This window comes from Carica papaya, chromosome 9, assembly GCF_054855325.1.
Source record: "Carica papaya isolate Zhongbai chromosome 9, ASM5485532v1, whole genome shotgun sequence".
NCBI classification, from domain to species: Eukaryota; Viridiplantae; Streptophyta; class Magnoliopsida; order Brassicales; family Caricaceae; genus Carica; species Carica papaya.
Genome location: NC_142317.1, coordinates 5,116,096 through 5,130,223, shown reverse-complemented (window position 1 = coordinate 5,130,223; position 14,128 = coordinate 5,116,096). Strand labels below are relative to the sequence as shown.

General features: G+C 37.5%; 2 protein-coding genes across 5 annotated transcripts; one reads left to right on the top strand and one right to left on the bottom strand.

Moving 5' to 3' along the window:
- LOC110820403 (BED zinc finger and hAT dimerization domain-containing protein) lies at window positions 1-5,132 on the top strand. 3 transcript variants are annotated; one of them, XM_088211961.1, is made up of 7 exons: window positions 1-339; window positions 455-532; window positions 1,033-1,125; window positions 2,115-2,190; window positions 2,614-2,832; window positions 2,984-3,855; window positions 3,938-5,132. In XM_088211961.1, the coding sequence occupies exons 5-7, from the start codon at window positions 2,616-2,618 to the stop codon at window positions 4,874-4,876; spliced, it is 2,028 nt and encodes a 675-aa protein (XP_088068087.1). In that variant the 5' UTR covers window positions 1-339; window positions 455-532; window positions 1,033-1,125; window positions 2,115-2,190; window positions 2,614-2,615; the 3' UTR covers window positions 4,877-5,132. The 3 variants fall into 3 exon arrangements, with proteins under 3 accessions (XP_088068087.1, XP_088068085.1, XP_088068086.1); XM_088211959.1 differs by lacking the exon at window positions 2,115-2,190 and having other exon boundaries at window positions 1,045-1,125; XM_088211960.1 differs by lacking the exon at window positions 2,115-2,190.
- Window positions 5,133-5,558: 426 nt separating this feature from the next.
- LOC110820404 (NagB/RpiA/CoA transferase-like superfamily protein) lies at window positions 5,559-11,872 on the bottom strand. Of its 2 annotated transcripts, XM_088211962.1 has the most exons (8): window positions 11,129-11,872; window positions 9,648-9,767; window positions 8,195-8,553; window positions 6,873-7,383; window positions 6,639-6,788; window positions 6,430-6,526; window positions 6,020-6,074; window positions 5,559-5,932 (listed from the first exon to the last, which is right to left on the bottom strand). In XM_088211962.1, the coding sequence occupies exons 1-8, from the start codon at window positions 11,664-11,666 to the stop codon at window positions 5,870-5,872; spliced, it is 1,893 nt and encodes a 630-aa protein (XP_088068088.1). In that variant the 5' UTR covers window positions 11,667-11,872; the 3' UTR covers window positions 5,559-5,869. The 2 variants fall into 2 exon arrangements, with proteins under 2 accessions (XP_088068088.1, XP_021905547.1); XM_022049855.2 differs by having other exon boundaries at window positions 6,639-7,383.
- Window positions 11,873-14,128: the final 2,256 nt, after the last annotated feature.

Sequence of the window (14,128 nt, the reverse complement as noted above, 5' to 3'; positions counted from 1 at the left end):
AGCAATCGCGGCGGCTTCACAAAGCGAAAGCTACTCTCTCTCTCTCTCTCGATCGACTCTAGCTTGTCTGTTTTTTTTTTTTTTTCCTTAAAAAAAATATATTAATTTTACCTCTCTTCCACTCGCTCGGCTCAGATCTGGCTCAGATCCAGCGCCGATTCCTCTTCGTCTTTCCCTCCATTTTTCTTTCCAGCCAAACAAAATTTCGCTCTATCTGTAATTTACTCTTTCTTCGCATACAAATTCGTACCGGCTCCGGCGTCGTACCCGATGCACCTCCGTTTGCGATGCGGAGGTCGGAAGCAGAGAGCAAGAGGAGCTTCATTTCACTAATCCATGGTCAGTCACTGTAACTACCTTTTTGTACCATAAATTAACATCATAATCTTGTCTGATTTAATTGATTTTCTTTTTCTTCTTCTTTTTTTTTTTTGTTTTGCTTTCTTTGTTACAGTTTAAGTTTATGTGGACTAAACATTGAAGGGAAGATTCACGTTCTCCCTGTTGCACTGTTGTTTTTATGAATTTTGGGGTAAGTTGGTTGGAGGACGAGGTTTTTCTGTAATGATTCTGACTCTTGTTTGGTTGGAGAGGAAATACGTCATAATTTGTTAATGCGATTGCGTATATAGCTATGAAAATCAGCCGATATTGTAATTTTGGAAGTTGGAACTGCCAATTCCTCTCCTGGTGGTCTGTCTTGTTATTTGATTACTGATATACTAATTAATAAGTATAAAACAAAAGTGAGCTTAACTAATTGTTGAACAGTTACATGCCTACACTATAGGATACGGGGTAATTCTCTTTCAAAGAAATATAGAGATGAACCTCTGAAACTTTTCTGTTTAATGGGGATATTTTGTTGAAACAATTAGAGATATTGATATACTAGACTAGAAACTATTCTTTTGTCTGTAAGTTCGTGTGCATATTTGTATTTATCTTGTGTAGGTGATGTTCGTGGATACATGTTTGTTGAAGTTAAACATGTCGTCTTTGATTAATTTCTGTAGTCTTTCTTGCTCACAGTCATTCTTTCAGACTGTCAGACAGGAACTTTGAGTGGAAAAGCTGGGAACTAAATGGACTGGACTGTAAACAATGCCTTCAAAACTTATAAAGGTTCCAGAGCTCTCTAATCAAACTTACTTTGTTTGCTATCCATGTGTTTGTTACGTGAATTTTTATTTTGCTTCTCTAACCTGTGCCTAGCTTCAAGGCATGCACTTTACGTCTTTGCATTTTGACGGGGCTTGAATCTTATTAGTGATGCATGCAACATTCTTTGTTTCTGCACTTGCTTCCTTTCAATTTGCATTACATCTGCACATTTATGTCTTTTTGCAATCTTTTTTCTATCAAATTCAATAATCTTGATCAAAATTCCAATGCCTCCTTCAACAAGCCTAGGATCATGCAACAATCTTCAATGTACCTAGTGGTGCTTAATTGCTGGAAATCATCAGGCTATTATTTCACTCTAACCTTATAAATTTTGGTTAGTAGCTTAGTAGGTTCCACTGCACTCGATTGAAGTTGTTTATATGGAATGATTATTTCTGTAGGTGATAATGTCGATAATGTTTTTACATAATCTATGAGGTTTGATTATGTAATCTTAACTTATCAATCAGAATGTTTTCTTAGACAGCTTAGGTAAGATCTTTTGTGTGCTCATAACGAAAAATAATTCGCTCTTACTTCCCCTATTCTGATCAAGGACTAGGATAAATGAAGCTAAGATCTTTTCAAAGCATATGCTCTATTGCTAAAGAAATTCTCCACAATAGAGTGGGCTTGGACTTGGGAGTAAAAGTTGATCGCATTGATATTAGTGGATGGTAGCAAAAAATAAACTAGATATGCATATATCATTGGGACTACACACAGATCAGACTACCGGGATGGATAGTACCATGGCCTTTTTAATATTAGCATTGCTGCATTTTGAGCTGAAATCAGACAAGAATCTGAAGATATGTGGAGTTAAACTTTGTTTTAAATAATAACAGTAATAAAGAGGTACTCATGGAGTTCAAACTGGTTCTTAGTTTTACTCTCTGATGGTGAAGATGCTATTTTTAACTGGGGTTTAGTGTGTCCTATGTCAGTACATTGAGCAGCAGACGAAATTGCCGGGTTCCAGAATTAACAGATAAGGGAGGAAAAGAACAAAGAAGAAGATAGGTCTGTGCTATGAAAAAATAATCTTCAATCTGTTCCCCGATCTTTCCAACTATTTGTCATGTTTATTCAGGCTTTGTTTCTAGCACCGTGGGAATACTAATCATTGGGAGACTAAGTTTTGAGGGCACTTGCTCTCCTTTTGCCAGAATTGAAGATTATTAGTTTCAATCCCTTAGTATTTTGTTGACATGCTTTACATCCTTGATGATGTAGATATGTGGAACCATAGAGACTTTTGAATGCTGATTGCTAAATATATATATATGGGCAATACCCCTTAATGATATTTCCCTTTTTATCTTTAAAAAATATCATTTAGAAACTATGAATCCTCATGTATTAAACAACTTTTCTAGTATTACATACTCAAATCTTTTCATATGAATCTTAAGTTACCTTTTTTGTGGCTGCATCCTGAAACAGATATGGAACCAAAATCAGTGATGGATATGGCGCTTATTCCATGCATTGATCCAGTAGATATTGGACTTGGTTCTTCAGATAAGGGAAATGTCATTCCTCCTCCAAAAAGGAAAAAGACCATGACATCAGTTTATCTGAAATATTTTGAAACAGCTCCTGATGGGAAAAGTCGGAGGTGCAAGTTTTGTGGACAAAGCTATTCTATAGCAACTGCCACAGGTAATCATATGCACTTGATTCTCGTTCCTTTTTTTTACTTTTTCCAAGGATCTGTTAGTTTGAAGCAAATTTACTTGGACAATATGGAGCCTGTTATGTCATGACTGCTAATTTGTCAATTAACATCCATCTTCCCCCTTTATCCATGAAGGCAATTTGGGAAGGCACCTTAGTAATCGACACCCAGGATATGAAAAGGCTGGGGAGGCTATCACAAGCTCAGCACCACAGGCAACAGTGGCAGTGAAGAAACCACAACCTCAAGGAAAAAACCAGCAGTTGGATTATGATCACCTGAACTGGTTACTTATAAAATGGCTGATTTTAGCGTCTCTCCCTCCTTCCACCTTAGAAGAAAAATGGTTAGCAAACTCCTTCAAATTTCTGAATCCATCAATACAACTCTGGCCCGGCGAGAAGTACAAAGCAGTATTTCGTGAAGTTTTCAGGAGCATGCAGGAAGATGTAAAAGCATCTTTGGAACAGGTCTCTTCTAAGGTCTCAATCACCCTCAATTTTTGGACTTCTTATGACAATATTTTCTATATGAGTGTAACAAGTCAATGGATTGATGAGAACTGGTCCTTCCAAAGAATGCTTCTGGATATATGCCGCGTCCCATACCCTTGTGGAGGTTCAGAGATCTATAATTCTCTGGTGAGGGTTCTTAAAATGTACAATATTGAAAATAAGATTCTATCCTGCACCCATGATAACAGCCAGGGTGCCATCCATGCGTGTCATACTCTAAAAGAGGAATTGGATGCTCAGAAAGTGGGGCCTTTCTGTTATATTCCTTGTGCTGCTCGGACTTTGAACTTAATTATCGATGATGGACTAAGAACCATAAAACCTATAATTTCTAAGACAAGAGAGTTTGTACAGGAGTTAAACACATCCTCAGAAATGTCAGAGGACTTTGTTAATCTAACAACAACGTTCCAAGAAGGCAGTTGGAAAATTCCACTTGATGGTTCAACTCGGTGGAGTGGCAACTACCAGATGCTTGATATTATATGCAAGGTATGCATTTTTTTTTTCTGTCTGAACTGTGCCTCTCTATATGTGGCGTAATGATGAATTGCATTTTTTTTTCATGAGACAGGCTGGTAAATCTGTAGATGCTGTTATCAGAAAGTACGAGGACACACTGGGCAGTAGGCTGCTGCTGAGTCCTGCAGAAAAGAACGCAGTGAGTATCACGCATGCGTACTTAGAACCTTTCTACAAAACCACGAATGACATATGTACAAACAAAGTTCCTACTGTTGGATTGGTTCTCTTCTTCATGGAACATGTATCGGATATGATTTGCTCTTGCAGAGAATCCCGTGTCAACCCAGATTGGCTCAAGAGTGCTGCTGAAGACATGGCCAAAAAGGCTAGAAATTACAACAGCCAGGTCTGCAACATATTCACCTACATGATGGCCATTCTCGATCCCCGAATCAAAAGTGAGCTTATACCTGAGAGTCTCAATTTAGAAAACTATTTGGAAGAAGCAAGGAGCCATTTCATGAGAAACTATTCCTCTGGCCATTTTCCATCCATGACAAGCGGATATGGTGCTCAAGAGATTGAAGATGGAGGGGGTGTCTCTTTTGCAGAAGAAATTGCACGAAAGAAACGAAGAGCAAGTATGAACAATGCCACTGACGAGCTTACTCAATATCTATCCGAGCCTTCTCCTCCAATACCAACAGACGTTTTGGAGTGGTGGAAACTCAACAGCACTCGCTACCCTCGGCTCTCTGCGATGGCTCGGGACTTCCTGGCTGTGCAGGCAACTTGCATGGCACCCCAAGAATTGTTTTGTATTATAGGCGATGAGATAGACAAGCAACGGGTCTGCATGCCACAGGACAGTACACAGGCTATCCTTTGCATCAGATCATGGACACAGGGTGGAATCAAGTTAAAATACAAGTCAACTGAGATAGACTATGACAGGTTGATGGAATTAGCAGCAGCTGCTGCAGCAGACAATAGTACTACCAGTGTCGATAAGAAACAGAATGATTTGCCAAGAGACGTGAAAAAATAGATCAAAGAAATGGTGCCTTGGCTGCGATAAATGATTTTAACAGATAACTTATCCCAACCAGTCCCCGGCGAGGGAATCCATTGTTCGGTAGTCCTTGTATGTAGGAAATGAAACTTATTCGTCGATATATAGCAACAAATTTGTAGGATGCTAACCATAAAACAGGACAAATGTGGTTAGTTTATATAGTAATTTAAGAACATTTTTCGTGTTACAAAGTTTTTTTCAAGTCAATTTGATGTTTCATTTCTCAAAACACGTCTTTGCAAAGTTGCTATCTGAAGATTGTAACTCGGCCTACATTGGGAAAATGGCAAGATCTCAGAAGCAATCACCAAGCATGAAGTGACGTATATACTAAGGGTAAAAAGTAATTTACTTAGAAAATATGAAAAAAAATATTTTCATTATTTTAACCCTGTAACAACATTTTTTTTTTTTATAATATTTTTATTATCATCTTGGGAGTACCATTTTTTCCAGCTAAAATTTGGATCACATTTGAGAAGGATAGAAATGACTTTTGGAATAACTTCGATCAAAATTAACATAAGAAATATAATGCACGTCACCTCTGCTTAGATCAACAAATGGGATTAGTGATCTTAGTTTGCAACGGATTAATTACTCCAAAAACTATTAATTGCAGTAAATTTTTTCTCCCACAAAAAAATTAACCCGGTTACCAGCCTTCAACCCCTTACCATGATAATAACATGAACGACCAGAATTATTTGGACTGCTCTGTCCTTACTCCAGTCATAATCATGAAGAAGAATATCGAATTCAAGCAAATTTGACAAATCAGAAAATCGTCAATTTGAAATTAAATGATGCCTAACAACCGTACATGCTCAAATTTTAAAAACTTTTTTTAAGAAAAAAGGCTTCTATCTTTTGCTATTCTAAGTTTTGCTTTCATCAGAGGATGACTTTCACCTCAGAAACTGAAGCACGAAAAAGCTTCCTTGATCTAGCCACCGCCAAACATTTCTATATTAACAAGTGTTCCTTCCGGTATTCACGCACAATGACAGGCACACTTGTTGTAGGGATCTATGAAACGAACAAAACAAGATACATGAAGCTTCAAGTTTGAGAAGTTTCAAGTTTGAGAAGGTTCTTTATTAGAAAAGAACTTACCATGCCATAATCGGTGATTATCATAGACACGTATTCCGATGGAGTAGCATCATACCTGTGACATTATGACATTTATAAGACATAAATTAGGCACTTCATCGGACTTATTTCTTCAGTTGCAAGGTTATACGAGTTCAATTTCTTCAGTTGCGAGGTTATAAGTTCATGAAGCTTAAAAATATGTTCTCCCATGAAGGTTTGATAAAAGAATACTTATATGCTGAAAGATATTAGAATATTAAAAAAAAAACATGAAAGACAAAATAGACTTTATACCCAAAAAGAGCCACTAAGCTGCTTCGACCAAAAAAATGCAAACCAAAGATCCTCAACTAACTCAGTTTAGAAAGGACTGAACACTTCCTTCTTTTCAAAGAGATAGAAAGCAAACAAAATGTTAAGAAGCTTACATTAAACTCAGGAGCTGGAAATTATCCTTTTCGGTCCATTTATCAAGATAATTTACATCCCTTCTGCCAGGGACCTTTCTTATGGAATCCGGATCACCTGCAAACAATTCAAGGATGCCCTCAACGTAAAGACATCCACAAACCAAACAATGGAGAATTGCAGTAAAGAAGACCAACATAAAAATCGATTTAGGTAGGCACCGACAAACCTAGTTCATTAGAGCAGATTGAGTCCAACTGAACCCTTTCGTGAAATTTATAGGCTTCACAGCAGATTATAACTGGAACCCTGAATGCATGAGCAACCATAGCAACACATGCAGTCCCAACTCTTGAATATACAGTTCCATTAGACAAGACTGCGGAGGCCCCAAGAAAAACTCGCGTTACTTCATGCATAATATAAGAAACTGCATTTATGTGAGTATATGTACAATTCAGACCCTTGGCCACCAGCCTATGAAGAAGCTTTTGGCCCTCAAGCCTCGGACGTGAGTCCACTACCACAGTACGAAACTGTTTCCCCTGCTCGTGAGCATATAACAACATCATCTCCACAACACAGGATGTTCCATACGTGAGAAGGACATCTCCATCTCTTATCTTTGAAGCAGCATGTCTAACAATCACCTTGTCTGCAACTATTATTTTCTCATTTATAAAACGATCGATATCTGAACAGAGGGAAGCTTTAGCTTCTGATTCAGAAAGAGTTAAAGGTAACTTGACAATACGGCTTTTCAGAAACCTGATTGCATTTCCCATGCTCATAGAAAGCGGTCGGCATTCGATCAAAAATGAGATATAGCTACTAATTTTGGCAGCCAAATCTCTAGCTAAAGTTTTTTCTGGCGGTGCAGAGTAGTCTTTGATGGCTTCCTGAAATGCCTGAAGCATTGCAATACAACGAGCATTGCCCCCAAATATATCTCCCGCCAAGAACTGCAATCCTACCTAATGATTTCATATAAACAACATCAAGCAACTTGTAAAACATGTTCGAAAAAAAAAGGAACTTGTAAATGATGTAGAAATACTAACACCCAAAGACAGACCATTAATTAACACATCATCAGAGCAGCAGGCAAGTGAATTTTGTCGATTTCCTTTTTTGGAAAAGGTGATTTTGTAGGAAAAGATATGCTGTTGATCAGAATAATGAAAAGGGTGCATGCCTACTTCAGATTATTAAAGCAATCCACGCTGCCAAGATATGAAGTTCACTGCCAATAGACTCCAAGAGTATTCATTAGTTAAGATGATGGCAAAATAACAAACTGAATAATGACAAAATTTTGAGAAATATTTAGAAGTAAGAAAATTGTTTTCCCACTGTGCTGATCTGATTTGGAGAATAATGGTCTAAAGAGGTCTTAGTTACCATGAAACAAGATCATTGTACAAACACATCTATGCGTCAGTTCAAAATAGTGGCACAGAGGAGGTGCATTCTAGATGCTATACATCTGATTAGGAATTCATAACATGTAACAAGAGACTTCTCGGACACTTCTTGAATGCCAAAAAATAATAATAATAACAAGAGCGCCATAGCATAGAAAGAACATAAAATGGATTCTTTTAAGTCCTTTTGATGTTAATTTTAAGTCTGTTGGCTGCTAAACTTTATGACCTAGATGCTGTACCCGGTACCCCTGTCAGCATACATGACCATGTTTATTACACAACCAAGAGACAAGGATGAAAGTCCTACGACACAAGCTCAAACAAAGAATAGCTCCTAGGTAGCTGAAGAAATAAACACCTTGTAAACAGCAGGATGCATAGGATCAAGTTGAAAAAACTTAGACTCCAGATCAGGAAGTTGAGTCCCGTGTTCATACTGAGGAAGATGGCGAAACAATTCAACTCTGTTCTTAGCCTCAGTTTGCTTGACTACAGCACGCTTTTTTGCCTTCTCAACTCGACTCTTGTCATCAAATTGCATGCGTGGGGGAAGAACATCTTTCTTCTTCTCTTTTTCTGGAGGACGTTCAACTCCCTTCTTTTCAGAAGCTGCAGCTGAAGAGGCCACAGACGGACTATCTTTCTTTTGTGGAGGCTGCTTCACAGGTTTGCCAAAAGTTGCCCCCTCAGATAAAGCTGGGGCTTTCTTTCCCTCAGCTACAAAGATGACATAAATGAGGAGCATGCAAAAATATAAAACTTTAAGTGATGCAAAATGAAGATATCATTTTGGAATAAATTTTTTATTTGAAAAGTTCTTATCATAATCATTATTATTATTTTGTATTTTTTAACTTTCTTTAGGTTTATTTAGATATTATTATCTTTTAGTTTCCTATTAACATGGACTTTAAGTATTATAGGTACTAGAATCTTTTAGATATTATTATCTTTTAGTTTCCTATTAACATGAACTTCAAGTATTATAGGTACTAGAATCTTTTAGATTTTCTGTTTTATATTTTTCCTTATTGGTTGTAACTAATGCTTATACGAAGGCTATTAGTTATCCAATGTTATCCAATGAAGACACATACATAATAACGAGGTAAGCATTCTTTTGCTAAGTTTCTATTCCTTGTTATCTCTTTATTTTGTTCTTCTAGTCATTGTTCTTTCTAACTTATCCAATTCAGTCTACTTCTTCCTATATTTCACCTTGACCTACAATTTCCTCTTACCCATCTACATATTTTTTTTCCTCACCTAAATTTCCTCAAGCTAGTACACATTAGTTTTCCCGCTACTCGCTTTACATTATTATGTTCCTTATTGCTGCAACATAGTTTAATGTTTTATCAAACAAAATAAAGGAAGAAGAAAAAGAGCAACACAAAAACACAATTAGACAAATAAAAATTCAGATGAAGCTCAGACCTTCTTTCCCTCATTTTCAAAGATACCATAAATGAGCAGCAAGCAAAAAGATAATGTTTATGTTCCTAACTGCTGAAAACATAATAAATGAAATCAGGCAAGAAAGAAAAATCATACACAAAAACACAATTTGCAAAGTAAAATATAGACCTAAGCAAAGAGCCAAGAAACATAAAGCACATACAAATGGACCACAACAGAAAAGCAACCCTACGGATTATTGTCCATTTAAATCCTAGGCAAAATTGTCATTGTTGCTAAAAAGGGACATCAGTTTCCATGAGAAAACAGCTAGTGCAACTTATACCAAGGAACTACATAATGAAACATCATAAGATTTACAACTCTAGGTGCAAGTAGAAGAATACTCTAACCTTTTGCAGCTCGTTGAGACTCTTGCAAGGCACGCCGTTCAGCTTTTGTGGTTTTAGCTTTCAGAGTTTTGGAACTTGATGGTGGCTCTTTTGCTGGTTCAGCAGGGCCCACATTTTTTTCTGCAAGTTATTTGCACATAGCATTTCAAAATACCAGTATATTCCAATTGACTAGAATGGTTCCAACATAGACACAGAAAACAATTTAACTTCCAGACAAAAAACATATGTACAGATTTTTTTTTTAAATAGGAAATAATATGGTAAAAAAAAATTGAACCACAAGTTGACAAAAATCGAGTCAGATAATAGGTAACTATTGAGCAGCACGGATAAGTTGTAAACCTTGAAAAGTATTCCAAAGCACAATGCCAAGATAGTTACGAAAAAGCAATTCCAAAGCATAATGCTAAGATAGTTACGACCAAGATCATGCAGACCCTCTTTTCTTTTCAAAAGCATAATGCTAACATAGTTACCAAGATCAAACACAACCCCTTCTTTCAAAAAAAAAAAAGTCCAAAACCCCGGCAGTCTATGTACCAAAATTTTTCGAACTGGTTCGTAGTATGGGTTTATTTTGGCTTATTTTGGTTGTAAATCTCTATCTCTAAAAATCAGCAACCTAGAATTAAACCTAGAATTAATAAGAATCACATGCAAGTTGTAGAGTGGCATTCCACAGATAGCGAGAGAAGAAAGGTACAGAAACAGACAGTGAAGTTTTTACATTCTAACTTTCTCTCTTTCAAAATTGAGATTAGTTATGGATTAAATGGAGGATTCAAGTGTCCAGGCAAAAAGAAAGAGGCCACCAAGGAATGATCTATTTCTTGAACTTAAAATATATGATTATCTTCTTTAAAAACTCATAATAAACTAAAATTCTTCGATAAATTCTATAAATGAGTCTTGATATTCTTTTCAGAAAAACTAACGAGTCTTGAAATTCTTGTCATAGTTATCGGAAAAGATAATCCTAAACCACTTTTCCTAGAAAAAAGAACACAAACAAATAAAATAAAATGTACCACTCAACTATTACTTATGATCCAAATAATGAACTCAATGAGACTGCAAATTAAAATAACATACCAACTAAGCCTAACCCCCTCAGAACCTAAATTTAGACTCTACCATATTTCATACCAATACCACGATCAGGATGTACTGTGTTTTAGGTTGCTATGGGTTATAACTGGTAAAGAAGTCTCTGTGCATGACTTTAAATAAGCAATTTCCCTTTTGGAGGAACTAAGCAATACTCTTACCATTAATTAATTCAAATCTATATACAAACTGATTGATTTATACTTAAATCCAATTCAATCAACAGGTAACCAAAATCAACATCCCATCAACGTCCGTTCCAAATTATAACAGCATTGATACACATGTACAACAAAGAAAAGGACAGAAACACAAGTCACATATACATACTCCACAAACACATGAATAAGTATAATATTAATTGACAATACCAGTCAATCCAATGCTCCTCGTCATTTCCGAATTCATTGGAACGGCATTTTCCGCCGGTAATTTCTCGGGAGCTTTAACCACTTGCGGTGTCAGATTGAAACCGCCGCTCGGAAAGCTCGAAGCGAACTTAGCGGAATTGCTTCTGCGGAACCACCCCAAGGAGCTCGAATCCTCCGAGAACTCTCCATCCACAAGCCTGCCACTGCTCGATGGCGGCGAGGCCCCCAGAAGCGATTCTGATGGGTTATAACTGCCTACCGGCAGCGCGTGCTCTCCAGAGCCATGCCGACGGAAGGCATGGTCAGGAACCGGAAGCGGCGCAGCGCGGGAGGCGAGGTTGTCAGAGAGGTGGCGCGGAGGCGGGATCATGACAGGGGAGAGCGAATTGCTGGCAGGAGAATCTGAGAGCGGCGGAGAGTTAGATTCTGGGGGACAGGATTGAGTCCTACTCGGCTGTGTCTGCGATGGCGCATTGGGCGTGAAGAAGCCCACTTGGCGGACCTTAGGCACCGTGACGGAGCCCCGACGCGCGTCCATGGAGCCGAATTTACCAGCCGCCTGAGCTGCTTGAAAGATACGAAGCAAATATGTATAGGTCTCTGAGACTCGTTTTTGTCTGATTGAATTGCAGATAAAGCTGAATAATAAGCATGAAATGTAGGGTTTGCAAGGGAGGGTTTACAGAGAAAACAGAGAGAAGAAACAACGGTTACCAAGAAGAGAAGATGGGAGACTACTTTTCCCCCAAGAAAAATTCTAGCTTTGGAGTCACGAGATTTCTCCACGTGGCTTATGGAATAAACTTTGTTTTTTGGTTTTTAAGTATAAAAATTTTGGATGTTTAATTACTTAATTATCAAATGATAAAAATAATAAAAATAATTTCTTAAAAAATATAAAATAATTTTTTATTTAATTTATATATTATTAAATGCATAAATAGAGCATTTTCAATTCTAAATCAATTAATTCAACATAATATATATATATATATATATAGTTTAAGTAAATTAATTTGATTATCTTTATTAAAATCAATTAAGTAATTATTATAACGTTAAAACAAAATATTCAAAACACCTATATCAAAATATTCATAATTTTATGAATAATTAAATACATTTTGAATTCATTATTAATTTTGAAAATCTAACTATGACCCGAAAAATTCAATTATAGGATATTGACTTTTATATATCTATATATGTATACATAATATCTTTTGTAACGCTCCGCTTTAAGTTTCAGCAGCGTTACGACTATCCTGTTATCATACGTGGCATAACATATATCATTCTGTAATAACTGAGTTAAATATATATAAATAAATAAAATAGATGATGGAATTGATAGTTGTGATGTTTAGCAGGGGAGTATAAATAGGAGGGAGAAAAGGGAAAAAAAAAAAAGAAAAAGGAAAAGAAGAGAAAAGGGACAGAAAAGGGGAGACGGTCGATAGAAATTGGAGAGGGTGCCCGAGAAGAGAGGGAAAGAGGCAGGCGGTCGAGGATTGAAAGAGAACGGAAGAAGGAGGAGACGATCAATGTGAGGGAGCAAGCCGTGGCTGTGGAGAACGATGGAGACAGGAGGTATCATAACTTAAATTTCAAATATTAAAACTGGCAGAGTACGGTTGAATGTCTATTTAGAAATACCTATGGATGAACTGGACTCTAGTCGATAAAAAGTGGATTTATGGAGAGGCTAGGGTGCGGTAACCGTAAGAACAAATCATAGGGAGTCGGGAGAGGAAGGAATAGGGAAGGAGAAATCTGGTAGGCGAGAAAATGATGGAACTATGAAGGAACTGAGAACGGGAGTGCGAAGCAAGACTGTCTAACTCTATGTTAGTAACTACATTTATCGTTACTTCCAGAAGTCGTGTGAATAGAGTTTGGGCTAGGGAAGGGCGGTTTAAGAGGAATCATTGGGGGAAATCGTGAGAGGGAGCTATCTGTGATAAGGAATAGTAAGAGATGAATATCAGGAAGAAAGAGAGAGATGACAGTGTGAGGAAGCAGGAAATACACTAGTATTAGGGAGTAGTTCGGGAGGGAACACTGGAAGGTATGGAAAGAAAGAGATGACAATGAGAGTGAGAGGGAATTCTATCAAGGTGAGGAGTAGTCGGGATGGACGTTTTGAGAGGGAAAAGAGGGAGAGATACAGTGAGATGAGATGAGTAGGTAGTTAAGTGAATGGTTTGAGATAATGAATGTCTATGTGAATACTGCAGAAATGAGTATGTGTGTGTGTGTTGGTATGAGTTAGCTTATGTTCTTTCTGGAACTTATATATATATATGAACTGTACTTTGTGTTTGCTGGTTATGCGTGCATGTGTGTTGTTGAACTATTATTATGGATATTATATAACTCTATTGGTGGTATTGTTGGTGACTGGATAGATTGATGTTGGTCATTGCTAGCTGGTTAGTGCTGGGGGGGAGGGGTGAGTGGGGTCGTCGATATTGATGACGGATGTAGGGGCTACTGGGATGGTAACGGTGTGAGTGTGTGGTCATCCCATGGTCGTGGGATTTATGAGTATGGAGATGAGTTGGGTCGCCAATATTGGTGACACATGTAGGGACTGTCGGGATGGTAATAGTATGAGTGTGTGGTCATTTCATGGTCGCAGGATTAATGAGTATGGGGATAAGTTGGGTCGTCGATATTGGTGGCAGATTTAGGGGCTGCCGGGAAGGTAACAATGTGAATGTGTGGTCATTTCATGGTCGCAGATTGATGAGTATTGAGATGAGTTGGGTCGCTGATATTGGTGACAGATTTAAGGGCTACCGGATAATAAGTGGGAAGGTTGATAATTCTTTCTCATTGAGGAGATGATATGTTTACCGTAGGGATAGGTGGACAAAGGGGGAAGGGTATGGGTAGAAAGTATGGCTTGACAAATAGAAATAGAGACCTAAGGGGAGGAAAGGAATTTAATTGGTTTGCCAGACTTTGTATTTGATTTAAGTTTACTTTACTGAGTTT

What these genes read in the sequence shown, in the direction of transcription:
- LOC110820403 (XM_088211959.1), top strand. Translation starts at nt 1,086, where the DNA reads ATGGACTGGACTGTAAACAATGCCTTCAAAACTTATAAAG. An exon ending in TGCCTTCAAAACTTATAAAG is followed by an intron (nt 1,126 to 2,613) that starts GTTCCAGAGCTC and finishes ATCCTGAAACAG; the next exon opens with ATATGGAACCAAAATCAGTG. An exon ending in TGCTTGATATTATATGCAAG is followed by an intron (nt 3,856 to 3,937) that starts GTATGCATTTTT and finishes TTCATGAGACAG; the next exon opens with GCTGGTAAATCTGTAGATGC.
- LOC110820404 (XM_022049855.2), bottom strand. Translation starts at nt 11,666, where the DNA reads ATGGACGCGCGTCGGGGCTCCGTCACGGTGCCTAAGGTCCGCCAAGTG. An exon ending in GTCTCAACGAGCTGCAAAAG is followed by an intron (nt 8,554 to 9,647) that starts GTTAGAGTATTC and finishes TCATCTTTGTAG; the next exon opens with CTGAGGGAAAGAAAGCCCCA. An exon ending in TGCATCCTGCTGTTTACAAG is followed by an intron (nt 7,384 to 8,194) that starts GTGTTTATTTCT and finishes TGAAATCATTAG; the next exon opens with GTAGGATTGCAGTTCTTGGC.